General features: G+C 45.2%; 2 protein-coding genes across 3 annotated transcripts; both read left to right on the forward strand.

The window, feature by feature from the left end:
- Nucleotides 1–6,619: 6,619 nt before the first annotated feature.
- Nucleotides 6,620–18,487, forward strand: LOC104641282 (alcohol dehydrogenase 1). The gene is made up of 9 exons (XM_075751576.1): nucleotides 6,620–6,793; nucleotides 9,655–9,756; nucleotides 10,952–11,090; nucleotides 13,122–13,209; nucleotides 13,318–13,537; nucleotides 14,238–14,498; nucleotides 14,956–15,091; nucleotides 16,416–16,554; nucleotides 17,571–18,487. The coding sequence occupies exons 1-9, from the start codon at nucleotides 6,776–6,778 to the stop codon at nucleotides 17,593–17,595; spliced, it is 1,128 nt and encodes a 375-aa protein (XP_075607691.1). The 5' UTR covers nucleotides 6,620–6,775; the 3' UTR covers nucleotides 17,596–18,487.
- Nucleotides 18,488–20,792: 2,305 nt separating this feature from the next.
- LOC104641281 (alcohol dehydrogenase 1) lies at nucleotides 20,793–25,528 on the forward strand. 2 transcript variants are annotated; one of them, XM_010309879.2, is made up of 9 exons: nucleotides 20,800–21,302; nucleotides 22,225–22,326; nucleotides 22,533–22,674; nucleotides 22,984–23,071; nucleotides 23,186–23,405; nucleotides 23,525–23,785; nucleotides 24,073–24,208; nucleotides 24,809–24,947; nucleotides 25,292–25,528. In XM_010309879.2, exons 1-9 carry the CDS (start codon nucleotides 21,285–21,287, stop codon nucleotides 25,314–25,316), a joined length of 1,131 nt encoding a protein of 376 aa, XP_010308181.1. In that variant the 5' UTR covers nucleotides 20,800–21,284; the 3' UTR covers nucleotides 25,317–25,528. The 2 variants fall into 2 exon arrangements, with proteins under 2 accessions (XP_075607689.1, XP_010308181.1); XM_075751574.1 differs by lacking the exon at nucleotides 22,225–22,326 and having other exon boundaries at nucleotides 20,793–21,302; nucleotides 25,292–25,522.
- The last annotated feature ends 2,399 nt before the right edge of the window (nucleotides 25,529–27,927 follow it).

Here is a 27,927-nt window from a genome sequence, read left to right on the forward strand (position 1 = left end):
AAATAAAGCAGCTTCTGCAACGTAGTTATGCAAGGTTGCCCGTGTTTCGCTGGCCCCGTGTGCACTCCTTTTTCTTGCCACCTTCTGCCTAAAGACTGTGCCATCTACTCCTGCACAGGCTGCAGACAGGATCCACTGCCCAGTGTTCCCAGTGGAGGTACCCACTCTGGCCAAAGGAGATGGTTTCCAGATGGCCTCGGGTCCATTCCCTTGAAAAAAGCCACTTCATGGACTTTGATGTGCATTTAGTTAAAGAGATGAGGGAGTTTTGGGGGGAAAGGAAATATACAGGGATCAGAGAAGAGACCGATACAGAAAAGGGATGGGAACATTAGAAGAAAGGAGGAAGGGAGAAAGGTAACTGTTAAGGAATAGACTGGACTACAAATACTTCATTCGGATACAAGTTTTTCTAGGAAGTGCAAGTCACTAGGTGTCAGCTCCTGAGGCTTTGTAGAACTGTCAGCACATTACATGAAGGTAAGTCAGGTTGTTTTGGATGTTGTGTTGGTTTTGTGTGGCAAGGTTTTGGTAGCGGGGGGGCTACAGGGGTGGCTTCTGTGAGAAGCTGCTAGAAGCTTCCCCTGTGTCTGATAGAGCCAATGCCAGCCGGCTCCAAGACGGACCCGCCGCTGGCCAAGGCCAAGCCAATCAGCGCCTCTGTGATAACATATTTAAGAAAGACAAAAACAGTTAGAGAGAGCTTTTGCAGCCAGAGAGAGGAGTGAGAAGATGTAAGAACATCTGCAGACACCAAGGTCAGTGCAGAAGGAGGGGGAGGAGGTGCTACAGGCGCCGGAGCAAGATTCCCCTGCAGCCCATGGTGAAGACCATGGTGAAGCAGGCTGTCCCCCTGCAGGCCATGGAGGGAGGATGAGGGGGTGTAGCGATTCCACCTGCAGCCCGTGGAGGACCCCACACCAGAGCAGGTGGAGGCACCTGAAGGAGGCTGTGACCCCGTGGGAAGCCCGCGCTGGAGCAAGCTCCTGGCAGGACCTGTGGATCCGTGGAGAGAGGAGCCCACGCCAGAGCAGGTTTGCTGGCAGGACTTGTGACCCCATGGAAGGGACCCACACTGGAGCAGTCTGCTCCTGAAGGTCTGCACCCCGTGGAGGAGACTCACGTTGGAGAAGGCCGTGAAGGACTGTCTCCCGTGAGAGGGACCCCACGCTGGAGCGGGGGAACAATGAGTCCTCCCCCTGAGGATGAAGAAGCGGCAGAAACACCACGTGATGAACTGACTGTAACCCCCACTCCCCGTCCCCCTGTGCCGCTGAGGGGGGCGGAGGTTGAAGCCGGGAGTGAAGTTGGGCCCGGGAAGATGGGAGGGGTGGGGGGAGGTGTTTTTAAGATTTGGTTTTATTTCTCATTCCTCTACTCTGTTTTGCTTGGTAATAAATAAGATGAATTCCCTCTCTAAGTTCGGTCTGTTTTGCTCGTGATGATAATTAGAGAATGATCTCTCCCTGTCCTTATCTCGACCCGTAAGTTTTTTTTTTTTTCATTGTACCTTTTCTCCCCTGTCTAATGAAAGAGGGGAGTGATAGAGCGGCTCTGGTGGGCACCTGGCCCTCAGCCAGGGTCAACCCACGACAGATGTATTTTGATGCAGAGTACATAGAATGTGTCTTCTACCTTGAAGGCCTTACTGGGAGAATTTAGAAGGGTTTTTATATACATTATTATTGTGTTGACATTTTGAGTCACACTACCAATCTTTTAACCTCACAAATTTTCAACTTGACATGACAATGTATTCTCTGTGATGGTGGTATTGCCTACACTTTCCCAGAGGTACCCAGCCTTCTGCTCTGAGGTCTTTAGCCATGACTCCACTCTCAGGTCAGAGATGTACAGGTATATAGGGTATATAGGGTGTGCAGGGAGCTGGGGAGCAGATTTTCCTCTAGCTGGGTGCGGTTGCCATCCATATGTGTGGTCTTTCCCAACTGATGTGTCAGGGTTGCAGCATGAGGTCTCTGCTGGCTGGTGGGAAAAGAGGTTAAGAGCAAGGTGGTAACAAGCCCATGTTCAAGCAACTTCTTGAGGGAGAATACAAGTTAAACTGGCCAATTTTGTATAACCAAATAATATATTTTGTAAGCAGTATGGAGAAATCATTTGTTACTTCCATCTAGATAAAATCCATGCAGTTAGAGTCATAGTGTCCATGTGTGAGCTTGGCCAACACAGGGCTTATCTGATGTTCCTCTACCTTAGATGTGCCACAAAAGATTATACAGTTCAGAAGGTTTGTAAGCACAACATGTAGCATCTGCTATACTGCGAACAGTCATAACTTATCTGCAGCATTATCATAAATCAATACATTTATGAAATTACTTTCCCTATGAACTTTGAGATTATCTTAGCAGGCGAAATTTCTGTGGCATCTGTAGCTCTATACTCTCAAGAAGCAGCAAGAAATACTAATTACCACCACTTCTCTATAAAGCAAAAATATGTTATTACACTGTAATACACTGTATTACATGGGGTGATGTGATGGTTGGAGGCCATCTTGGGCATAGCGATCACAAAATGATCGAGTTTTTGATTCTTGGAGAAGTAAGGTGGGAGGTCAGCAGAACTGTCACTTTGGACTTCTGGAGGGCAGACCTTGGCCTATTTAGGAGACTGGTGGGCAGAATCCCTTGGGATGCAGTCCTGAAGGGCAGAGGAGTCCGGGAAGGCTGGACACTGTTCAAGAAGGAAATCTTAAAGGTGCAGGAGCCAGCCATCCCCATGTGCTGAAAGACGAGCCGGCGGGGAAGACGACTGACCTGGCTGAACAGAGAGCTTTGGCTGGAACTCAGGAAAAAAAGGAGAGTTTATGGCCTTTGGAAGAAAGGGCAGGCAACTCAGGAGGACTACAAGGATGTCGTAGGGTTATGCAGGGAGAAAATTAGAAGGGCCAAATTAATCTGGCTACTGCTGTAAAAGACAATTAAAAATGTTCTATAAATACATAAACAACAAAAGGAGGGCTAAGGAGAATCTCCATCCTGTATTGGATGCGGAGGCAAACATAGTGACAAAGGATGAGAAAAAGGCTGAGGTACTTAATGTCATCTTTGCCTCAGTCTTTAACAGTAAGGCCAGTTGGTTTTGGGATAGCCAGCCCCCTAAGCTGAAAGATAGGGATGGAGAGTAGAATGAAGCCCCCATAACCTAAGGGGAAATGGTTAGTGACCTGCTACACCACTTTTAGACACACACAAGTCCATGGGAAGGGTGGGATCCACTCAAGGGTACTGATGGAGCTGGTAGAAGTGCTCACCAAGCCACTTTCTATCATTTATCAGCCGTCCTGGTTAACTGGGGAGGTCCCAGCTGACTGAAAGTTAGCAAATGTGATGCCCATCCGCAAGAAGGGCCTGAAGGAGCATCTGGGGAACTACAGGCCTGTCAGTCTGACCTCGGTGCCAGGGAAGGTCACGGAGCAGACCATCTTGAGTGCCGTCATGCGGCACATACAGGACCACCAGGTGATCAGGCCCAGTCAGCATGGGTTTATGAAAGGCAGGTCCTGCTTGACTAACCTGATCTTCTATGACAAGGTGACCTGCTTAGTGGATGAGGGACGGCTGTGGATGTCTACCTGGACTTTAGTAAAGCCTTTGACACTGTTTTCCACAGCGTTCTCCTGAAGAAACTGTGTGCTCATGGCTTGGACAGGTGTAAGCTTTGCTGGGTAAAAAACTGACTGGATGGCTGAGCCCAGAGTTGTGGTGAATGGAGTTAAACCCAATTGGTGGCCGGTCACAAGTGGTGTTCCCCAGGGCTCCGTACTGGGGCCAGTTCTCTTTAGTATTATTATTAGTGATCTGGACGAGGGGATTGAGTGGACCCTCAGTAAGTTTGCAGATGACAGCGAGTGGGGAGTGAGTGTTGATCTGCTTGAGGGTAGGAAGGCTCTACAGAGGGATCTGGACAGGCTGGGTCGATGGGCTGAGGCCAGCTGTATGAGGTTCAACAAGGCTCAGTGCTGGGTCCTGCGCTTGGGTCACAACAACCCCAGGCAACAGTACAGGCTTGGGGCAGAGTGGCTGGAAAGCTGCCTGGAGGAAAAGGACCTGGGGGTGTTGGTCTACAGCCGGCTGAATATGAGCCAGCAGTGTGCCCAGGTGGCCAAGGCGGCCAACAGCATCCTGGCTTGTATCAGAAATCGTGTGGCCAGCAGGACTAGGGCAGTGATCGTCCCCCTGTACTGGGCACTGGTGAGGCCGCCCCTCAGGTGCTGTGTTCAGCGTTGGGCCCCTCACTACAAGAAAGACATTGAGGTGCTGGAGCCTGTCCAAAGAAGGGCAACGAAGCTGTTGAGGGGTCTAGAGCACAATGATGAGGAGTGGCCAAGGGAACTGGGGTTGTTTAGCCTGGAGAAAAGAAGGCTGAGGGGAGACCTTAGTGCTCTTTACCAGCTCCCTGAAAGGAGGTTGTAGCCAGGTGGGTGTTGGTCTGTGCTCCCAAGTAACAAGTGATAGGACAAGAGGAAATGGCCTCAAGTTGCACTAAGGGAGGTTTAAATTGGATATTAGGAAAAATTTCTTTACTGAAAGGGTGGTCAGACATTGGAACAGGCTGCCTAGGGAAGTGGTTGAGTCACCATCCCTGGAGGTGTTTAAAATGCGTGTAGACGTGGTCCTTAGGCACATGGTTTAGTGGTGGACTGGGCAGTGTTAGGGTAACAGCTGGACTTGATCTTAAATGTCTCTTCCAACCTAAATGATTCTATGATTCTATGAAAAGTCTTGAGGGATGAGGAGAGGACCATAGTTTCAAACGAGCAGAGCAGACTTTATGGATGAATACCCTGATGTCTGCCATCCCCCAGATGGGAGACATGTCACCATCTGAGGACTCTGTTAGCCTTTTTCCATAGGAAGCCTCAGCCCAGACTCTTCTTTTTGCACGTGGTAAGAAACTCACACCTTCTCGCAGCACTTCTTGCTGGCTTACTGATTTTTGTTTTCTCATCAGCACAATCCTTGCTGTGTCCTTGGTCACTGTTCACAGAAAGCCATTCCAACAGATTAGCGAGTAGCTGAACTGTAAAACTAAGGAATCAGGAGGAGGTGCAGCCACAGCCAGCAGTGTATGTTTCTTAAACAGCTTGCACAATAGCATGTTTTAATATATCAGCTGGGCTTTTAGGAGTGTTGCCAAAGTAATTCAGCAAAGCTGTGGTGGGTTTACCCTGGCTGAAGGCCAGGTGCCCACCAGAGCCACTGTATCACTGCACTTCTCAGCTGCACAGGGGAGAGAAAAATACAACAAAAGGCTCATGGGTTGAGATAAGGACAGGGAGAGATCATTCACTAATTACTGTCACAGGCAAAACAGAATCAACTGAGAAAAAATTAATCTAATTTATTACCCAGAAAACAGAGTAGAGCAATGAGAAATAAAACCAAATCTTAGAACACCTCCCCCCAGCCCTCCCTTCTTCCTGGGCTCAACTTCACTCCCGATTCCTACCTCCTCCCCCGCAGTGGCACAGGGGGATGCAGTCAGTTCATCACACGTTGTCTCTGCCGCTCCTTCCTCCTCAGGGGGAGGACTCCTCACACTCCCCCCCTGGTCCAGCATGGGGTCCCTCTTATGGGACACAATCCTCCACCTTCTCCAATGTGAGTCCTTCCCATGGGCTGCAGTTCTTCACCAACTGCTCCAGTGTGGGTCCCTTCCATGGGGTCACAAGTCCTGCCAGCAAACCTGCTCCGGCGTGGGTTCCTCTCTCCATGGGTCCACAGGTCCTGCCAGGAGCTTGCTCCAGCGTGGGCTTCCCACAGGTCACAGCCTCCTTTGGGCATCCACCTGCTCCGGCGTGGGGTCCTCCACGGGCTGCAGGTGGAATCTCTACACCCCCTCATCCTTCCTCCATGGCCTGCAGGGGGACAGCCTGCTTCACCATGGTCTTCACCACGGGCTGCAGGGGAATCTCTGCTCCGGCGCCTGGAGCACCTCCTGCCCCTCCTTCTGCACTGACCTTGGTGTCTGCAGAGTTTCTTACATCTTCTCACTCCTCTCTCTGGCTACAAAAGCTCCCACTAGGGTTGTTTGGTTTTTTTTTTTTCATTCTTAACTCTGTTATCCCAGAGGTGCTACCACTGTTGCTGATGGGCTCAGCCTTGGCCTGTGACAGGTCCATCTTAGAGCCGGCTGGCATTGGCTCTGTTGGACCTAGGGGAAGCTTCTAGCACCTTCTTACAGAAGCCACCCCTGTAGCCTGCCCCCTTCCCCCCCCCCCCCCACCTCACCATGCAAACCCAATACAAAAGCCTTCATGTTCTCACTGTCCCCCTGCTGCTGTGAATTCAAGAGCCACTCTCTCCTTTTCTCTTTGTACCTACAGTGCCACTGAGAGCAGTGGCTTCGGGTGGCAGCCTCCCAGGTAGGCAGAAAGAGGGGACAGCTTCCAGCCAGGGCTTTTGCTTTCTTCCTGTGATGTTGAGGGCAGCCATAGGTGGGATGCAAAAAGGGTGGAGAAGAGTGTAACAAAGGAATCTGGAAGACAAAACTGCTGCAAGGAGTGAGGTTTCAGCAGATGGGTGGTTTACTCTTGTTCTAGCACTTTGGCTGATGATGGGATGGGACTGTCAGCTGGGAGGCGTGGCTAAAGGGTCAGAGCAGTGCACTTGCAGGAGCACTTCACAAGACTGGCTTCCAGTGTGTTGGACAGGACTTGTATCAGCAACCTGACGGCTTTGCAGCTCACTGAATTCTTGGCACAAGAAATCAGTGGTGGCAAGATTTGAAACAGGCACCGGTCAACATGAGCACAACAGGCAAAGTAAGCAAAAGTTTATACTACAAAAGTTTCCTTGCTGCAGGTGACTAATGCATTTTTAAAAGCAGTCTCTTTGCAGGAACACCGTAAGTACTGGTGGTACAGCACAGATGAGAGTTTAGGAGGAAGTTGGTACAGGAGAGCTGCCTTTACTTGCAGGCCACTGTACTCTCCTAGGAAATGGTTGTTACACTCTTCAAGGCAATAATTTATTTATTTAATTTTTTAAACACTGAGTCAACATAAGGTAACAGCAACAGAATAAGAATAACCTCACCCCAGGGTTAGCAAACTGTTTTTAATCCTTATTGAACAGTTTAAAATATGCTACAATGTAGTAAGTGTTCAGATCAATGTATTTATCAACTCTGTCAGTTTCCATTCTGAGATCCCACAGTGCTTTAAACTATTTTTAGCTTCTTTACAATTTGTATCAGTGTGTTTTCTAAAAAAAAAATAAATAAAAAAATAAAAAAATACTGTTAATATTGTGTTAAATTTCAGTGTGTAATTGTGCTGATGTTAGGACAGTCATTAAATTTGAATATGTTTATAACAAGTCTGGAGCTGAAGTTAATGAAGACCAAAAGTAAGTACTCAGGCAATGCAGTACTGAGCTGGGATTGAATATTTACAGCTTTGCTAGAAAGTGCCAAGAGAGATGTTGGTTAATACCACTGCTGAAGGCAGTCTGTGTTGCTTCTAACAACATGCTAAGGTACACCCAGAGACATGATGCAGAGAGGTTGGTGGAGAGGAACCCATAGAAGGAAAAAGGACTGAAGGCATGCACCTTGCTGGAATGTGCCTTAAGAAAGTACCAGGATCACTTGTTGTTACCGCCAGCTGTCTTCGCTATTCTAAAACCAAACAAAACAAGAGAAGAAAAAAAAAAAAAAGGTCTCTAACTCTGAGATACCACAAGTGCAAAATGAATTGTACTTCACTTGTGAGTAAATTCACCAAGTTCAGTCCTCCAACCAGCCTTGGACTGAGCATGGTAAATGAAGTGTTGTGATGGAACTAAACTGCCTTGTTTTCACTGTGTTTATCTTGGAGTAGTATGTGAGTTACCATGCAGTTTATGTGACCAAGCAGCATAATCCTTATGCTCTGTAAAAGGGTGTGTTCTACACTTATCCCCTTGCTTCAGTAACTTGTAAGGCTGGTAGAACACACAGGCTTAAAAAAAACCCCTGTGACTCCAGTTAGTGCTTGCCTTAGTAGATGAACTGGCTGATAGTGTGCTGTCGGTGCACCTGTGAGATCCTGTTAGTCGATAAAAGTTCACGGGGACTCAGCCATCAGAACAATACATAGTTAACCAATGTCTAATTGTAGGAGAAATTTATTTGTTCTCAGCAATCCACAGTTAGCTACCTTTGTTCTTATAGACACTATGTGTGCTTTGCATGTGCGAGTTGTGAAATTGTTATTGTGCTATGTGAGATACAGCAGAAACATGTAAGCCCTTTTTTTTTTAAGTAAGTTTCCTTGAAAATGTGGCACTTCACTTCAAAATGTGATCTTTGGCCTCACTTATGAATTTTTTTACTAATCATGCTTGCATTTGACACATGAAATGTTAAATTTAGTGCAGACCTCTCTTGAGTCTATCTTTTTCAAAGCATTGTGCTCATTCCCACTTTGGGTCTGGCTGCTGAAAGTGCGCTATTTTATTTCATATGTTTAGTATTTCCTAGTAATTATTTTGTTACCAATTAACAATTTGTTGATAGGTATTATTTCTACTTCAAAAGCTTTATTACTAAAAAGTTCCTTTATTTTTTTTTCCCCTGAGAACTTTGCAGCACACTGGTGTTAAGTTGTCCCAGTCACGCAGGATACTTACACATGTGCTAAAGTTGTTGCATCATGGATTCGATTCGCCTCCATTTCCCTCTCAAGATAATGCCACCTGAACGCTTGCAGTCAGTAGGATTTAATAGAGTGTCACCCATAGGGTGACATGGAAAAATCATATTCCAGGTCCTGGAATCGTTTAAAGCTCTGGGATGGGCAGAGACCACCAAGGAAGAACAGGAGCGAATGCGGGGGACAGAGAGGCCCCACTGCCATTGAGTCTGAGCATGTTTTTCTCTCAGTGGCAGATGATCAGAGGAGCCCAGAGGCCCGTCAGCACCCAGACAAAGCCTGTGGACCTAATGGACAAACTTTAGCCTAACAGACAAAAAAAGCTGTCTTGGGCATTGAGAGTAACCCCAGCTGAGTTAAATGTCCCTTTTGAGAAGCAAGGTACCTTAGCATGGATAATCTTGCACTAAAGGGACTGTTGCTTCTTCAAGATCTCCTCTGCACAGTGCTATGTCATTTTACATCTGTGTCCTCTCAGCCGTCACCTCAGGGCTGAACTTGGGCTGTGATAAAACATTTATAAACCTGTATTAGGCTCCAAATTCCATTTTTAGCAATTTTGTCAGTTGCCAACACAAGCAGTTCTAGGCAGCACAGGCTTTATCACAACCTGATCATTTTGTGTGCCATCTCCAAGAAGACACAAATATACACCAGTAATCCAACACAGCAAAAATAATCCTCCAAGGAAGTTAGAAACAAAGGAGCAATGAGGATGGATAAGGTATCTAGTTATCCTAGGAGACTATTATACATGTTGCTCAAAACTTCGTATGATGGAAATATGAACAAAGTCAGACGTGATCTTGGTGGGGGAAAAAAATGGGCTTACACTGTGCTTTGCTGTTGCTTTTTTGTTGTGTTTGCGGTTTTTATCCTGTAGTTTTCAAAATATGAGCAGGAGTTTCACATAGAGAAATGTAAGAATCTGTCTGTGTGGTGACCTGCAAATGGAAGTGCCATTGCCTTTTTCTTTGCTCTGTTTGCAGATTATTAAATGCAAAGCAGCAGTAATGTGGGAAGCCAATAAACCATTTTCTATTGAGGAAGTGGAAGTTGCCCCACCAAAAGCACATGAAGTTCGCATAAAGGTACTACAAATAAAATTTAAAACTACTATGACTTGCATTCTGTCTTGCTGTTTATCAGAATTGTTTCTATAGATTTTTAGGATCCAGTTGGAAAACATTCAGTAGGTGAGTAGTTACTATTCCGTGAGCTCCTATGGAACACGCTTCAAGTCCTAAATTTAACCAGGAGGTTCCTTTTTTTAAAAAAAATGTTTTTCAGAGTTGGGGGTTTTGTTTACTAAGACATCTGTGCTTCTAATAGGCTGGAAATATTACAGTACAAGACAAAAAATCTGAGTGTCCTATCAGGTGGGGCAAGGAATTATCTTTTACTTTGTTTGAATCTGTGCTAGCAAATAGCTCAGTAGGGCTGGGAGCTTCTTTTTTTTTTAATGGGGTACTGGGCATCTGTGACATTTCAGGAACTTTCTCAGGGGAATTCAGCAGCTGGTTTCATTTTAGAGCAGTTTCAAGTGCTACACAAGTGAGGAAAACCCTCTCACGGGGCTGACAACTCCATTTGTCAGAATAAAAGTTGTGCAGACATACCTTAATGTTTCAAAAGAAATACTGCTGTGCTACCTGCAAGAAAAGGCAAAATGTGTTGTAAAATACTATATGTAGCCTAAATTTTTGTATACATAACATATACATATATTTAAAATATATGAATATATAATAATTATCATGTAGTTATATATCATTGTATAATACATATTTTATATAACATCTATTATATGATATATTTTAATACAATCTAAATATAAGGAATATAAAATATATATCATATTTGTGTTTATAGTATGTGATAGTGTATATTTACATAATTTTAATATTTCTATAATATTGCAACGTGTTTCTATTTAGGTATTTATATATAAATATAAGGAATCATTTATTTTATTCGGTTCTTCACATATAATTGCATTGTTAGAACATTGGATCTGCCAGATAATCAATGAGACTCTCTGTAGAGCTCAGTAGTGCATAGCAAACATTCACAAAGAAACCTTGCTTTGTAGATTAAAGACTAATACAAACCATGAAAATCATGAATCACACAACCAAAAATGTTTTACCTGTAGATTTGTGTTGTGCATATGGGATTTTGGAGGGAAGCAAGTGTCTTCTCCAAATACATGATACTATCTCACTTCTGTATATGATGTGACATGGTTAAGTGCTGAAATATAATTTTGTCTTTCCTCTAAATCAGATCATGGCCACAGGGATCTGTCGCTCTGATGACCATGTGATAACGGGTGCACTGGTTATGCCTTTTCCAATAATTCTTGGGCATGAAGCAGCTGGTGTTGTGGAGAGTGTTGGGCAGGGAGTAACTTCGATCAAACCAGGTATGAAACAGCACTGAACGCAAACCCTGTGCTCAGTTTCCAGACACCTGTTTAAGTCAAAGATGACTACATGCATGAGTATTGCAGAGTTCCACTGAAGTTCCACTTTCAGTTTTTTTCAAGGATACCTTAAAGGACACTACGTGCTGTTTATATCTTTCTGTGTTCCCAATCCTGATTTATTTTCAGATTTTTCTATTCAATTTATTTTGGTTTTGGCAAAAACATCTGCAGCTTGCTTTCCACCTACATAGCGCTTTTCCTGTCATGGGATTAAGAACATCGATTCTTTGCTGTTGGTCATAGGAAATCAGGTAGAGGCTGCAGGTTCTTTCAACACAGTTTACACAGCTAATCTCTCTCAAGAGTAAGGCAAAGCACCCCACTAGGCAACATGTCAAAGCACCTTTTTTTAATTCTTTTGACAGCTAAACAGACCAGAACTTAGGTCTGTGTGTTCCATTACTTCACTTTACAACTACCAGGGAATGATGGGGGGGTGGGAGGGTGCCCATTGCTCTGAGGACACAGTCATCTGGACCAGCTGCTCCTCGCACTACGCTCCCTTTAAGCCACAGGGGGAAGAAGATAGAGAAGTCAGCGAAAGATGCTGATTTTCCTCCAACTGCTGCAAGATGAGACGGGATTTCTCTACCCTTTTATGGGAACTAACAAATTCTAACAAGGGCTGAATTATTAAGACAAAATAAACAATGAACAAAATCTGCATAGAAATGCTCCATTTTATCTAGGCAGGTTGTTACAATACCTAAGTAGGTCATTTTTTTACACTTCCGTACTTCCAGTGTCTTTGTTCGTACTGGCAACAAGTATGAAGTCTGTCCAAAGCAGGTTGGTCTGTATGATAAGAGGAAGTTTTATTAGAGATTTCCACTTGAACTCCAAACAAATATGTATATATTGCAAATTTCATTAATAGCTCTAACTGCTTTTTCTCTTACATTTGGGTTCATAAATCACTCTTTTGTCTAATTCTAGCTGCCATGTGTTTCCAGGTGAGCTGCACCAGCAGGCTTTAACACATGCACACACACAACATCACGCTTCTCAGATGTTGCTTAATTTACACCTTCAATTTGTAAAAAAAGGCTCCAAAACGTGCAAAGTTTCTTCAGCAGAATGATTACTAAATCCATGTCACAGTTCTGAGTTAACTGAGGGTCGGGGTAGTGGGGGGCATTTCCTGCTCTGTAGACATTTTCCATTTTTTAGTGGAAATCAAAGATTTCCCCTGACTTTCAACATTTCAAGGATTAGCCACAGTTTAGAACTGGTAAATCACAAATTGATCTGTATTAGGGATTACCTGTTTAGAGATTATTAGGCATTTACTATACATTGTTGCTGTGGAAAATGTGTAGCAGTAAAAAATGGCACTGGATAGCTATGCGATACTTTGTTAGTGATATGCCTGTGCTAGATAATTAGAGCTGCTGTCTTAGCTTGTGTGTGTCACTGCTTCTCTGACAAATATTTTACATATCTTTACCCCAATGCAGCAATACTAGGACTGCAAATAGGAAAAAGACGCGAGGGCTGGCAAATTAACACTTAATTTCCCATTCTTTGTATGCACAGTTTACAGCGCTGTTATCTTGGCACTCCAATCTGCTGTCCTGCTGGATATCAGTTTTTATCTTGATTTCTTTACCTGTGTATTACTATTTTCCTTTTAAGTAGAAGATGCAATAAACTGCTGAATGAGTACTTTGGGAGTGTCAGTAGCTAACACAGTTTTATGACATAACTCTGAATCAGTTCTTTGAAAGACACCAGGAATTTTGGATATTGAAATTAGTTGTCATAACTTTGCCCTACTGATGTCATTTATAACAGAGAGAGATGGTTTATCTTCCAAGGGCAGCAGTAGGAAATAAAACAGCACTGCACTCCTAATGTGCATTTGCCTAGGGATTAAATACACTTCCTTTTTTTTTTTTTTTTTTTTTTTTACCTGTATGCTTCTTGTTTGCCTTTTTTAATCCTCTGTCATTATTGTTTTATTTCTAGGAGATAAGGTGATTCCACTCTTTGTTCCACAGTGTGGGGAGTGTGACAGTTGCTTAAGCACCAAGGGTAATCTGTGCAGTAAAAATGAGTGAGTTTTCCTGGGTTACCTACAACCTTTATTTGATTTTTGTTTATACAAAACTGATCACGTTCAACAGACTTCACTTGCCATTATTTCCGGTCATCTTTCCAACAGCATTGGTACAGGTGCAGGATTAATGCCTGATGGCACCACTAGATTCACCTGTAAAGGAAAAGCAATTCACCATTTTATTGGTACAAGTACCTTCACTGAATACACAGTAGTGCATGAATCTGCTGTAGCCAAAATCGATGCTGCTGCTCCTCTGGAAAAAGTTTGTCTAATTGGTTGTGGATTTTCAACCGGTTATGGGGCTGCTGTGCAGACTGCCAAGGTGAGTATCAGGGTGGGGGTTTCTGGTGTCTCATGGGGTCCGTTCAGGATTGTGCAGCCTGCAAGCGGGTCATCAGTGTGGCAGCCAGGAGGTATTGACTGTTGAGTTCAGGGTGGGAAGTAGATACTAGTTCTTTGCTGACTTCACGTTCTCTGTTTCTAAGGTACTCAGAAGTCTTCAATTCAAAAATCCAGTAAAAATACTTATTACCATCTATTAAGTTTTCTCTCACAGCTTTATCGCCGCTAGAAAAATGTTACAACAGACCTGATTTGGTTTATTGTAACTTAATTGTAGGAATACCTGGAGGCCTATATATGCAACACTCATAATTTATAGCAATACGTGAATGTGACTGCTACAGCTGGCACTGTCTCCAGTGGAGTGACACTACAGATCTTAACACCACTGGAATATAAAGCATCATAAGAAAAAAAAAGTGTCTCTAAACCTGAAGCTGAGACTTGTAACGAAAACCTGGTCTCAGAAATGTATTTTAGGGACAATTTACCTTAGTCACATGTAGGATTATAACAGTATAGCTGGTTACTGCATGAGTAGATATGCATGTGCAAATTTCTTCTCAGCAGGTAATCTCTAAATTACAAAAAGTGTCTTTAGTGAGAATGTTGATAATAAGAAAATGCATTGCACTTTACCTAGACAGTAATAGTACGGCATGTCTTTGTGGTTATTATAGGTGGAACCAGGCTCCACCTGCGCCGTCTTTGGCCTCGGAGGCGTTGGCCTCTCTGTTGTCATGGGCTGCAAGGCGGCTGGAGCTTCCCGCATCATTGCTGTTGATATCAATAGTGACAAGTTTGCCAAGGCCAAGGAGCTGGGAGCCACTGACTGCATCAACCCTAAAGATTTCAAGGAGCCTATTCACCAAGTGTTGATCAAAATGACTGGCCGTGGCGTGGACTACTCCTTTGAGGTCATCGGCCGTACCGAAACCATGGTATGCAACCAAAAGATGTGGTCAAATGAGGCATTAGCTTGTTAGCTCTCTCTTCGCTAGGCCACTAAACACCAAGGGTGAGGAGCTGAGAGCCACTGGCCAAGTGTCAAGCTAACTTCAAACCTGTTGAGTTCAGCTGTCTGCCACTGAGATGCAGGGACAGAAGCACACTCAAAAATTTAGGAAAGGGAACTTCAGTGTAGTCCCCTGGCCTAACAAGGGTGGCAAAATTTAATGTAGCCTACTATCTGCTTTCCAACAGTGGCTTATCACTAATAACTAAGACAAAATGGGGAAGCGGAAGAAAGCTAGGACACATCTAACCCATGACAGCAGATACAACGGAAATTGTTTGATGTGGTTTCAGTTACAAAAAATTAATTGCAGGCTGAGGCCTGAGAAGGAGGCAGGGGCAAATCTTGCATGACTCTGGGGTGTCCCTCTGTTTCAAATGCAGACTGCAGCATTGGCCTGTTGCCAGAACAACTATGGGGTCAGTGTGATCGTGGGAGTGCCCCCAGCAGCACAAAATATCACTTTTGACCCCATGCTCCTCTTCACTGGTCGCACCTGGAAAGGGTCTGTCTTTGGAGGTAAGGGCTTGGAAAGATGTGATTTCACTGGTTGGGAAACTTGTAAATCATCCTGAACGAAATGGGATATATCTAAATTCATTGCTTAGGTTGTCTTATTGGAAGTGATAGTGATAGCTGGTTTGCTGACAAAGAAACACAAAGGCAAATAATTATGGGAAAAGTTAGACAATGATGAGAGGAGGAGAGAGAAAAATAGAGAGGGAGGAAGGGGAGAAGAAAGACGAGAGAAGAGGTGGCAGAGAAAGAGAAAGGAAGAGATAAAAAAACCACAGAAAGAGAAAAAGAGTGGGGGGAAGAGGAGAAGAAACTAAGAGGAAAAAATGAGAGAAAAGAAAGGGAGAAAGAGAAAGGTAGAAGAATAGAAAAAGGGGGAAGGAAAGGGAGGAGAAGAGATAAGGAGAAAGAGAAGAGAAAAGGACAAAGGGAGAAAAAAACAAAATGAGGAGAAGGTGGGGGGGGGAGAAGAGAAGGAGGGGGATAAAAAGAGCAAGAGCAAAAAGGAGACTGAGAGGGATAGAGAGACAGAAAATGGGGTGGGGAAGAGAGAGCAGGAGAGATGGAGAGTTGGGACCCCTAAGGACATCGAGGGGTCAGGCCCACCTGGTTTCCACATCAGTCAGAGCCCAGCTCAGCCCCTTACCAGCTGCCATCAGTCCCTTCCAGTTCTTTCTCTTTTCTGAGCTCTCCCAGCAGAGTCCCACACTCAGCAATCCCCAGCTCACTCAATGCAAAGCTGAAGGCCAGAGAAAACTTATTTCCAACAACAAGTTTTCTCACTCAGAACCAGTTCCTCTGATGTATTCAACAGACACCTGAATAAAAGAGCAGAGACAAATTAGATTCCTCTGAAAGGACACCTTACAATTTGAGACAGCTTTATATAGTACTGCTTGTAAGAAAAAAAAGACACGCTATCCTTGCCCCCCCCAATTTTGACCATGCAATCAAGTTTCCAGTTACCAAGGTGGATGTCAGCACTCTGGCTTTTGTATGATGTGTGATTTAGTAGACAATGTGTCAATAGACAAGTGGAAACAGTATTTAATGTGGGGGAAAGTTTGTATTCTGTAAAGATTAAAATGTTGGAAAATTTTTCATCTGTCAGTAAAGCACTTACTGGGTCTGTTGTACGTAGAATAGCTGCACTTTGTCCCATGTTTCCTGCTGGCACTCTGTGTTACAAAAGTAAAGACATGCTGCAACATTTCATCATGCTATTATGCTATAGAACGTTTCTTTACAAATTTAAGCTGCTATCAGTTTTATCTATTTTCACAAGCATTTAATGTTTCATTATCCATTGTCTGTGGGTTTTTCTCAGGCTGGAAGAGTAAAGATTCAGTCCCTAAACTGGTTGCTGACTACCTGAAGAAAAAATTTGTTCTGGATCCATTAATAACCCACACCCTTCCTTTCACTGAAATCAATGAAGGATTTGATCTGCTAAGGACAGGGAAGAGGTAAACATTGTTGTGTACATATAACCCAAAAGAGCTGTACAGTAACAGAGAGTATGAATTCACGGCAGAGAATGGCGGGGGGGGGGGGGGGGGAAGGGAAGGAAAGTAATTGGTGTACAAACACATTGCAAACTTGGAAGTTAGCTCTTGTGCATTCCTTAAATTTTGTGAGAGTTCAGCTCAGACTGTTTTCATAGGGTGTTGAAATTGGAAATATTGTTTGCCGGAGACATTTCACAAGATTCACTGTAGGAATAATTGAAAATTCTCCTTGGTAGAAGTGGGAAATACATTTGTATATCTTAGTAAGCGTGGGGACTACCCTTCTTGAAAGTTCCAGCTGTTTCTAACTTACACACTCCAGAGAACTACATTCATGTTTTCTTTTCATTGTCATTTGCTGGCAGTTATTTTAGGTGTTACTTGCTCTAAATATAAAAAGCATGTAACAGAAGAATTTAGCCCTTGAGGTTTGTTCTCAGGTTCTATGCAGCACACACCATTTTTGTCCTTATTTTAGATGTGCTGTAAATGTTAGTTTTAGAGTAACAAATGGGGAAAGCGATGAGGACAGAGACTATCAGCTTTGCTAAAATACTGACAGTCAACCTGAAGACAGAGGCATGTTGCAGCTGACCATTTTTATTGTGACACACTTGAGTGTTTCAGCCCAGAATCATCTGTACTGTTCAGAGGTTACCCTTAATTTGTAACTGCAAAGATGTGTCTAAGCCACCCTCAAGGACTTCCCAGGCTACATTTGGCAATTAATTGCCAGGAGTCCTGGGCTTCATGAGTGAAGGCTTTGCAGTTTTGCAGGAATTTTGTTCTCTGCAGCGAGGTTTGCGTATCATCTGCTCTGTCATTTTGCTGCATGCTGGGGCTGGAAGGGGCAGGGAGAGAGTACCCTGCTTGAGAGCAGTAGCCTCGATTTTCAGAGAGACCAGTAGTGTTTTGCTGATGCTAGCACAGGGGCTTTTCTACAGTCACTAACTTGTCGGGTTTTTATATTGCAGTATTCGCACTGTCCTGGTCTTTTAGGATTCCCAATTGTTAAGCAGCAGATGGCTCAGCACCAGTACAAACTTCATTATCCTCCAATACAACTGATATGAAAAAAACCCCAAGATATTTCTGAAAGGTCTGCTACCGCCACAATTGAATAAGGATCAAGCTCAAACCCCAGACTTCAAACACAGTGTTTATAAATGAAATAATCTTTTTCCTCTTACCTTTTCCTCCTGATTCTTGCTTTAAATCCTCTACATTGTGCTGCAATTTTATTTTAATAGCCAGTTATGAATTACAGGACTTGCTGCTGTCACAGGTGTTATGAAAGGTTTGGATTTTTTAAAATGACTTACAATATGCAATCTTTTAATAGAAAAATTAAGGAAACTCTTTCTTTGGGCCTTCATAACACTGCAAGCTTAACAGATTTGTACATGCAGCTCAGCACAGTAAAACTCTAGGTAAGAACTATGTAGCCATCCTGAATGATTTTAGCATGCTATTACCTCATAGGCAACAAAATTACTCCTTATTCCAGTAACTGATAGGCAAGAAAATTACTGCAGAGATAAAAAATTATGGTGACCATGTGTTTGAATTAATAATTTCAGGAAATGATATTTAAGTAAATCATAGACTTAGGTACTGGAGAATGTCTCACCATTGAATATTTTACCAAATTAACACTTCCAAGCATTTTATATAAAGCAGCTGTGGTGGTAGTCTGTGTTGTGGTTTGTGGTTTTTTTAACTTTGTACCTCTTCCTTGGGTAGTTTTATCAGATGGGTTTAGATCTTTGGCCAGTTTATACACGTGCATCTGATGCTTGGGAAACAAATGTGAAGAAATATGAATATGCATCAAGTATTGTTATTTGTTGCCATTAAATAAAGGGGAGGTTTCTTACTTTAAGTGTCAATACAGAGTAAATGGGAAGAAACAAGTGACTGGTAACAGTTAACAAGGAATCAAACATAAAGCATCTTACTGTTTTCTGCATTTGTAACATGGAAACTGGAACAGAGGCTATTTCTTGACTTTTGAAAGTACTAACCAGAGCTTGCAGGCACTCACATGCAGGGCAGCTGGGTAGAAGAGCCTATGAGGTAAGCAGACTGTGACTTGTGTCAGCAGAGTCCTTGAGCGGCCCAGCTAGGTTAATGATTTGAGGATAAGTTTACCGAGAGATTAGGCTTTAACAGAAGAAGTTCCTTAAACACATGTCTGTGTAATAACCTCAGTTTACACAGCAATTAAGACCCAAACTTCAGCCATTTCTTTCTGTGGGGTTACCTGTGCAGTCAGATCTGAAGATTTTTTCTAGACCATAAAATGATTCTTTTCAGGTGCGCTGCAGTGGAAGACTTCTGGTCTCTTTCAAGGCAGCTTGTGTGTGGACCAACAATGTGGATCATTATTCAAAATAGAAAGAGAGGGGCTTTAATTCCACTTAATTGATTTCATCTGTAGTAACATGGATTCAGCAGAAACAAGAGCATAATAATATCTCAGTTCTCAGAGTATTCTAAGAAAATGTTTTTCTGTGGAGGCCAACCTAATTTATTGTACCAGCTAAGGTATATTTAACTCATGACTTAAACAGAAGCCAAAGAAGGCCTCTTTAAACCTAGGTTGTGAGTACAGAAAGGAGTACGGAGAGGTAAAATATCCTCCATATGCCAGATACATGTTTCTTACAAGGCATTCCCTACTGCTTGAAGGGTAGAGAATATAACAGCAGTCTTCAGAGCAGAAAAAGAAAAATAAGAAATTAGAGCTAGGGAAGGAAGTACAACAAACCCCCTCACTTCTCTCATGCAAAGCCCGTTTCTGTTGTGGTAATCTGCCAAGCACAGTATATGCTTGCTGTTAGTATCTTTATTAGGAGAGTTGCTGGGGTCCAAAACAATTATAACCCATGAAATCATTCTTGTTAGGGACATTTTATAAGGCAACAATCTAGTTCTGTCTTCACATGGAGGAATGAAGTGGCTTCTGAGTGGGGAAACCACAAACAGTTCATACTGTCCTAAAGTATTTCTCCCTGCAAATCTCCCTGCTCAGCTCAAGATTAATTTGTTTGTGTGATGGTGCAGCTCAGGACAGCATGTTTCTGACAGACCTTCCCACTGGGTCCCTGACTCTGAGCTACTCCAGGTGGATTCAGGACAAAATGCAGTGGCTCTCTCTGAGCCACTATCTAAGAGCCTTCCTGTGAATGAGCATGGTCTGCGCTCCCACCCAGACCACGAGCTGTCTGCTAGCACATGGCAACAGTATGAAAAATCCACAAACACCATGAAAAAAATCCAGTATTTTCGAAGAAATAAAAGAGCAGGAGGAGCTCTTCCTCAGACTGCAGGCCCTTCCATCACACCCCTTGTCTCAGCAGCGAGCAACTGCCTTTGCCCCCGCCATTGCTGCTGCTTCTCACGTCCATGACAGGAGCACGGCAGCACCTGGCCATCATCACGCAAAGGCTGGGCTTGACCAGCAAGGCTGGGAAACAGGCTGCCCAGCAGCACTTCCACACAGCCAGAGCCACTGTCACGCCACAGGGCCACCGTGGCCCGGGCAAGAGCTCAGCCAGCTGCTGGGGCACGGCACCATTGCCGGTCTGCATCAGTGAAGCTAGAGCTGGGCCTCGGGGATTAGAGACCTGGGGCTTCAGCCGGCCAACAGCAAGTGCTGCTGTTGCTGCTGCTGACCTTCCCCCTTGCCCCATCAAACTGGGCTGGGACACGCGGTAGCAAGCGCCAACACAAACCTCTCCAGGCAGTCCCCTCTACACATAAGTGGGGGTGGGGGTGGGGGTGTCACATCTTTCCCATGTGCAGAGGCAGGTCCCAAACCTGAGGGTCACACATGGGGTGCTCATCTTAGCCTCCTCCTCCAACAAGGTCCGGCTCATCCATTCTCCTGTAAAGCACCTTGCCCAATGTCTCAGCAGAAACAGATCCCTGAGAACCAGGAAAGCTCAGGGGAGTGAACCCCGTCACAAAGCTGGATACGCTATGTGTCCTCGGAAAAGCCCCCCCTTCCTGAAACATTCTCCCCTTACTACCCAGGTGAGAATAGCTGCAACACCACAGACAGTTAAGCTTCACTCCAAAAGGGCATGCAGGTTTATCCACCATAGCATGTTTTCACTGTCTTATCTTTTTTTTAATTTTTAATCCTTTTGCAAATACCTCGGGGTAAACTGCTGCCAGGTCAAATGCTACCCCTTGGCAACAAGGGAACCCCGAGGAACCCCCAGCAGCCACGAATCTCCTCCCTCCACACCTGCCGCAAGCAACAGGAGGAGAAAAATCTCTCTGGGCTCCCTATGCCTTTCAGGTGGGGAGGGCAGGGCATGGCCCGAAGGCAGAGCCACCAATAAAAGCCTCCCTGGAGGACTTCTGCCTGCACCCTGTGGAGTGTGACTGCCGCCCATTGGCATCTCCTGGCCGCTATCCAGCTCCTCTGCTCAACCCTCGCTGTGCTGCTCAGCGACCGGCATCGGACACAGATTAAACACAGCTCCCCGCTCTCCGGCCACGGTCCCACGCCAGGACTTCCTCCACGCTCCTGCCTCCCCCTTCAGCTGCAGCCGGTGGGTGCCCAGGAGCACTCCAGCTCCACGGCTGGGCCAGTTCGCAACCCAGGGAATCGGCCAGACGGGAGGCACCTTCCCTCCAGGCTTCTGCAGCGACGACAACAGCTCTGCTAGGACCACATGGCCACTTCTGGAAAAGTAAGGACAATGCACTTCCCATCTTCCTTTCCCAGCTCTTGGGGAAAGATTCTGCAAATGCCTCAGCCTGCGCAACTCTACTGCACGCCCTCTTTCCTCTACCCTTACCCCCCCAACTCATCCAAACCCCTGTGAATTACACGAGCTTCTGCCGTCATACAACATAAGGCACGTGTCGGTACCCGCCTTAGGTAGAGCGTTCCTCTCCTGTTCTGCCCAGCACCTCAGGAGTTAAAATATGGAATCGTACCGTTCTGAAAAACACCCTCCTGCTCAGCCCCGCTCTGCGCTTCTGCTTTGGCAGGGAAACAGCTCGGAAGCCAAGGTGCAGTCCTCCAGCCACTCCTCTCTTCCATTCAATCTTTTCCCTGGCAAAACTCCTTTCAAGCTGCAAGCTCAATTTTGCTGGCATCAAACCAGCTCTGGGGCGAGCAGCCCGGGGTTTGGGAGATGCCACACGTAAATCATCCCTCTGGCAAGGGAACAAATAATCCAGTTGCCAGCCAGATGGGGACTGTTCCTTAACACACACACCCCCTTAGGTACCCTCAGCCCTACATCTTGCAAGACCGACAGCAAGGCTCTTAGCCAGCATTTCCAATAGGTAGGGTCCACGCTCCCCATCAGAGCACAATCTCTCCATTAACATATGATGACATCAGGGGAAATCCACAAAAGCCATTAAACCCCCAACAATTTCCTAAGGGCATTCCTCATACTCTTTTTTTGTGACAAAGCACAAACGGTGCTTCCTCAGACCTTAAGCTAAGCCAGTGTTTATTGAACATCACTTGGCTTCGCGTACAGCTGAGCACGACCGAGTTCCTGCACCTCGGTTTTAGGCAACTGTAGGATGACCATCCCCGACCGCGCGCCAAAGGCAAACATTCCCGTGCAGCGTAACCCCCTCTGTTGCTTCCAGGTTATCAGGTGCAGAGCTGCTGTTGCCTGGGCCGTGGGCAAACCCCTCTCTGTTGAGGAGGTGGAGGTTGCACCTCCGAAGGCAGGTGAAGTCCGTGTCAAGGTAAAACCAAACGTTTCAGTATTTTTGTTCTCCCATGTGGGAACTGCTGTCCTTGTGGCTATACCTTGAATGTACCTGTCAGGGATCTGTGTCCACTAACAGGCCTTAATTCTCCAGAGAAGTCCTGTGAAAAATCCTTCCACAACCTGAGTTAAACAGAGGCCAGACCACATCTCAAGCGCATCTGCTCTTTCCTCTCCAAACAGATTGTGGCCACGGGCATCTGTCGCACAGATGACCACGTTTTGGAAGGTGGCTTTCCTGGTGTGGAATTTCCCATTATCCCAGGCCATGAAGGAGCTGGGATTGTGGAAAGCGTTGGAGAAGGAGTGACCTCTGTGAAACCAGGTAAGACACACACACAAACACATGCCCAGGAGTCAGCTCGCAAAGCAGACAAGGTTGCCAAGAGCTCAGAAAGCTCACCCCGCCCCTGCTCCTGTGTCAGTGGATCAAAACCGGAGTGCGCTCTCTGGAGCGGCACATGCATTTTCCCCGTCTATTCCCCACACACATGAGCATTTCCTCCTGAAAGAGAAAGCTGAGGGTTGGTGGTAGGACACCACCACGAGAAAGCTCAGCAGAGGTGTTCCAACAGGCAGCACCCTCTAGGCCTGCTAAGCAACAGGCACCTAACAGAGATTTGCTTTGTTGCAGGCGATAAAGTCATCCCCCTTTGCCTTCCACAGTGTGGAGAATGCATGTTCTGCCTGAATCCCGAATCCAACTACTGCCTGAAGTCCCAGTGAGTTTGCTTCGCTCCCCCTACACCTGAATGGGGTCAGCTGTCTCTCAATAGCCCTGACATCCCCACTAGTGCGTTACTTGATGAAAAACAAACGCATGCGCCTCCCAACAGTCTCTCTGAACCACAAAACCTGCTGCCTGACAAGACCAGCCGGTTCACTTGCAAAGGGAAGCAGATCCACCACTTGCTGTGGATCAGCACCTTTGCAGAATACACCGTGATCCCGGAGTACGCCGTTGCCAAGATAGATGCTGCTGCACCTCTGGACAAAGTCTGCTTGCTTGGGTGTGGGTTTTCCACAGGCTATGGGGCTGCCATCAACACTGCCAAGGTTGGTATTCAGGCCTGTCAAGCACAAGCACCCCACGGTCGCCCTCGCACCCTCGCCAGCCCTCTGCAACAGAAACCTCGTCCTCATGACGGAGAGTCACAGGGCCCCATGTCGTGCAGGTAAAACCAGGCTCCACCTGCGCCGTCTTCGGCCTCGGAGGAGTTGGCCTCTCTGTTGTCATGGGCTGCAAGGTGGCTGGAGCTTCCCGCATCATTGCCATTGATATCAACAAGGACAAGTTTGCCAAGGCCAAGGAGCTGGGAGCCACCGACTGCATCAGTCCTCACGACTTCAAGAAGCCCATCCAGGAGGTGCTCACTGAGATGACTGGCCACGGCGTGGACTATTCCTTTGAGGTCATTGGGCATGCGGATACCGTGGTAGGTGGCATTTCAGCACGTGTCCTCCCTCCTAGATCATTCACGGCCTCCTGTCAGGGCAAAATTCACCCTGGCGGGCAGGTCCTAGCCTGCTGCCTGCACTGCTGGGCACGTCTTTGCCCTGAAAGGCCGTCTATCGGCTTTGGGAGAAAACGATTTACATGTCTCCTGCACAAGGCAGTGTGTGTTTTCAGATTACCAGGGAGGGGCTGGTGACTGCACAGAAAGAACACTTTTTTTGACAAACTTAGTAGCGTGTTCTCTAATCCACTTGCTCGTCCCATCAGACTGCTGCCCTGGCCTCCTGCAATATGAACACTGGGGTCTGCGTGATGGTTGGGGTAGTGGCGTCTGGTTCAGTGATTTCTGTCGATCCTATGCTTCTGCTGTCTGGGCGTACATTGAAGGGGACTCTTCTTGGAGGTATGACACTCAAGAAAACATTTTCAACATTGCCGTATTTGCTTTTTATGGTCGTTTCCAAATTTTAAAATCACAGAATGGTTTGGGTTCATAGTGACCTTTGAAGATCATCTAGTCAAACCCTTCTGCTGTGCACAGACACATCTCTCACTACCTCAGGTTGCTCAGAGCCCCATCCGACCTGACCTTGAACACTTCCAATAATGGCACATCCACAACTTCTCTGGCACAGATTGCATTTCGCTTCAATGTAAGCGCCCCTCTCTTATGCCAGAGGAGGGGCTGGTGCACCTCAGGGATCTTCTCACTCCCCCCACCTACACTCCCAGCTCCAGGAAGGGATCCTCTAGCATTTTTAGCCTCATCCTATTAATTTTGATACATCCCAAGCAGCAGCTACCACACTTTACAAGGGCACAGCCTCAAGTATATTTTACAGGTCAGCAGACCCTGGTGGAGGGGACAAGCTCCTGGTCGGCTCTAATTTTCTGGTCAGAGGAGAGCTGCTACACTGTTGGCACCGGCAAACTCTAGAAACACCATCTTCCCAAAACAGCATTTCTCCAAATATTCACTGTGGGTGCTGTCTCCTGTTTCTAGGTTGGAAGACGAGAGATAGTATCCCCAAATTAGTTTCCAGCTATTTGGAGAAGAAATTCAACTCAGACTTGCTGATCACACACACGCTGCCCTTCGCTAAGGTGAACGAAGGATTTGAGTTGTTACGTGCAGGAAAAAGGTGAGAACCCTGACTAGCAGGAGCCAGGTACAGCCAGTGTCACCTCCACCTAAAATTCAAACAGCCCAAACACTCTGGCAGCAGAGCATGTACTACTGCCTTCTCAAAAAGCATCCGAGCGACCAGATGCCATGTGTCAGGAGGATCTGCCATAACCCGGAGGGGTTCCCTTCAGCAGGCCTTTGAAAGCTGCCCCGTTGCTGCACGCCTCACGCAGCTGACGCAGGAAGAGGCTGGATGAGAAAGGTGGCGGCGGCTGCTCCCAAGGCAGACCTGCCTGCCCTGCTGCCTGCTCCTCAGCTGCGGCACCTGTAACTCCTCCTCCCTTCCTTTCCACTTTTCAGTATTCGCAGTGTCCTGCTCTTTTGAAGGACACAGCCGCTGGAGGCTGAGCGCAGGGACCAGCGCAGCAGACGCTCTCCTGGCACGGGCCCTTCACGTCCAGCACCTCACTTGATGGGGCACAAGGAGATGAGAATGAGGAACTTGTGACGCTGGTGCTGCTGCCAGCGTTCCCGTGCCCAGCCAAGACCCAGAAGGATGCCTCTGCCGAGAAAACACTTCTACCAATAAAAGCTTTTGGTCAAACTCATCTGTTCCATGCATTGCACTCAACCACAGAGGTCTGCTGGGGCAGGAGGAGCTCTTCCTCAGACTGCAGGCCCTTCTATCACACCCCTTGTCCCAGCAGCGAGCAACTGCCTTTGCCCTCTCCATTGCTGCTGCTTCTCACCTTCCTGCCTTATACACTTACGCCCACGTGTCCCTGCCCCCATCTCAGCTGGGTGAATGCTGCAACCTCCCTCAAAGTACAGCAGGGAAATGACATCTGCTGCTGCTGCTCTTCTCTGCTCTCACTCACAGGACTACAATCTGTTTTGCTACATGAGGTTATCCTTGGGTAAAACCTGTCACTCTAGCCTCTTACATTTAAACATGAAGTTTTCTTATCACATTACTTTGTCCTATTCTCTCCTAATTTCCCCTTCTTCAATTCATATTTGTCCTCTTTAGATCCTCTGGCCTCCTGAGCTCAGTCTGGTGGCTTTTCTCCTGATCTAGCTTTGGTCTTGATAACAACCTCAGATAAATTTACAGATTGGAACCAGGAAGAGAAATTACAAGCACATTCAGGTTCCATGATATGTAAATGTGGGTGCTAGAGGTACTATACCTAGACTTTCAGTAAGTAAAAAGCAAAATTCCTTCTTACATTGCAGGAGTGCAATTCTATAGCACCTACCAGGATCACAACTGGTCTGGCAACTAAATTTGTTCTGTGCACAAAAGGAAATGCAAGGATATGATCCTTATGGGTCCCTTCCAACTTGAGATATTCTAGGATTCTATGATAGCATGGACTCAAAATTAGCAATTGCTGTAAGATTCCTGTTCTCTATTTTAACACATTTTTTCCCCTCAGCCATTCTCCTTCACTAGGGTGAATAGAATCAATTGTACATGTTTAATAGACCTTTATCAATATTTTTGCTTTATCTCGTCAATGTATAATATGTCAGGGTGGATCTAACTCTCCTTACCTCATTTTCCTCCTCCCCCTTCCATTTTTTATGAGGTATACAATATTTTTGTCCTAATGGAAATTAAAGCGACACCTTAAGGAATAGTCAATTATCAATCTTGCTAACAAATGCAAAGCCATACCTGTTAGGATATGATCTAGTTTGTTCTTCATAGTAGAAATGCAAAAATTGTCTCTGAAACTGGTCCCCAGTTACACTGAAGACAAAAATTTAATGTTGAGGCATCAATAAAGGTTTTAATATATGCCTTTGTCTTTTAATTAAAAATTATTGAAGGGTTTGAACTACTGCAGGCAGGGGAAAAGATAAGATTTGTACTCAGCCCTTGTAGGTGCATTTCAGAGTCTATTCAACAAAGTGATTTCTATCAAATATTCTTCCATTTTTCCACCACTTTGATACAGAGAGGAAAACAAACATAATACACAAAGGGGGCCAGAACACTGACTACCAAGATGAAGGCAAAGGTCTGTGCCTATCTGTACAAACACCTGACCTAACAAATCACTAATTAAAACTTGTCTGATACGTGAACACATATAGCAAGTCAGGATATGAAATATTGTTGAACACAGATACACAGTATCTGTCATTAAAAAGTTAATCATTAAATCCATGCCTACTGACATACAAGTTTGATTTTATTTTCCCTCTATTAATGGGATAAGAAAAAAAAAAAATCCTCCTTTCTTAAGGTATATACAAAGCTTCACAGCAACAGGATCTCAGTATCAACTCCCCCCCCATATTCACATACATTTCAAATGTTTTGCAGAGATGCCAGCTACCCATGGCACTTCACACTGCAAGCAGAGCAGTCAGCAATTCTGAAATCTATGTTGTCTTCACATCAACGTTGGGTTTGCAAGTTTGATGGAAGACAGCATCACATGGATATTTTAAGGAAAAATAATATTACACATTTTAAAGACCTTTCTACAACCGTTTCGTAGGCTATAAACTCAACAGCAAAGACTGGACATGTGCTAAGGGGCATGAAATACCAGTACATGCAGCACTGTCCACATTTATGTCCTTAAGTGTGAGATGAAAACATAAGCCCTGTATATGGAATGTTATCTAGGAAGCAGTTGAATGATTTCATTATCTGTCACAGAATTCGTAAAATTTCTTGTTTTAAACTTCAAACACTAGCAACCATATGGGATATCAGCCATAGAGCATTTGTCCTCTGGAATTGCCCTCCAATTCTTGCACAATGTAGAAAATTGAATGGTAACCAAAACCAACTAAAATAAGGCTCAAAAGCTGTGTAAAGTGAGTCTGTCTGAACAGCTTAAAGAATATTTTTGGTTTCAGCTAAGCACTTAAATGTCAATCCACTTTCAAAGCGGAGTGAAGATTGCAAAGCACATGAAAGCAACTAATTCTGGAGAAGAGCCGTATCTTTGCTCCACCGGATCTGGTGAGTAAAC

This window comes from Balearica regulorum, chromosome 4 (assembly GCF_011004875.1).
Source record: "Balearica regulorum gibbericeps isolate bBalReg1 chromosome 4, bBalReg1.pri, whole genome shotgun sequence".
Taxonomy (NCBI): Eukaryota; Metazoa; Chordata; class Aves; order Gruiformes; family Gruidae; genus Balearica; species Balearica regulorum.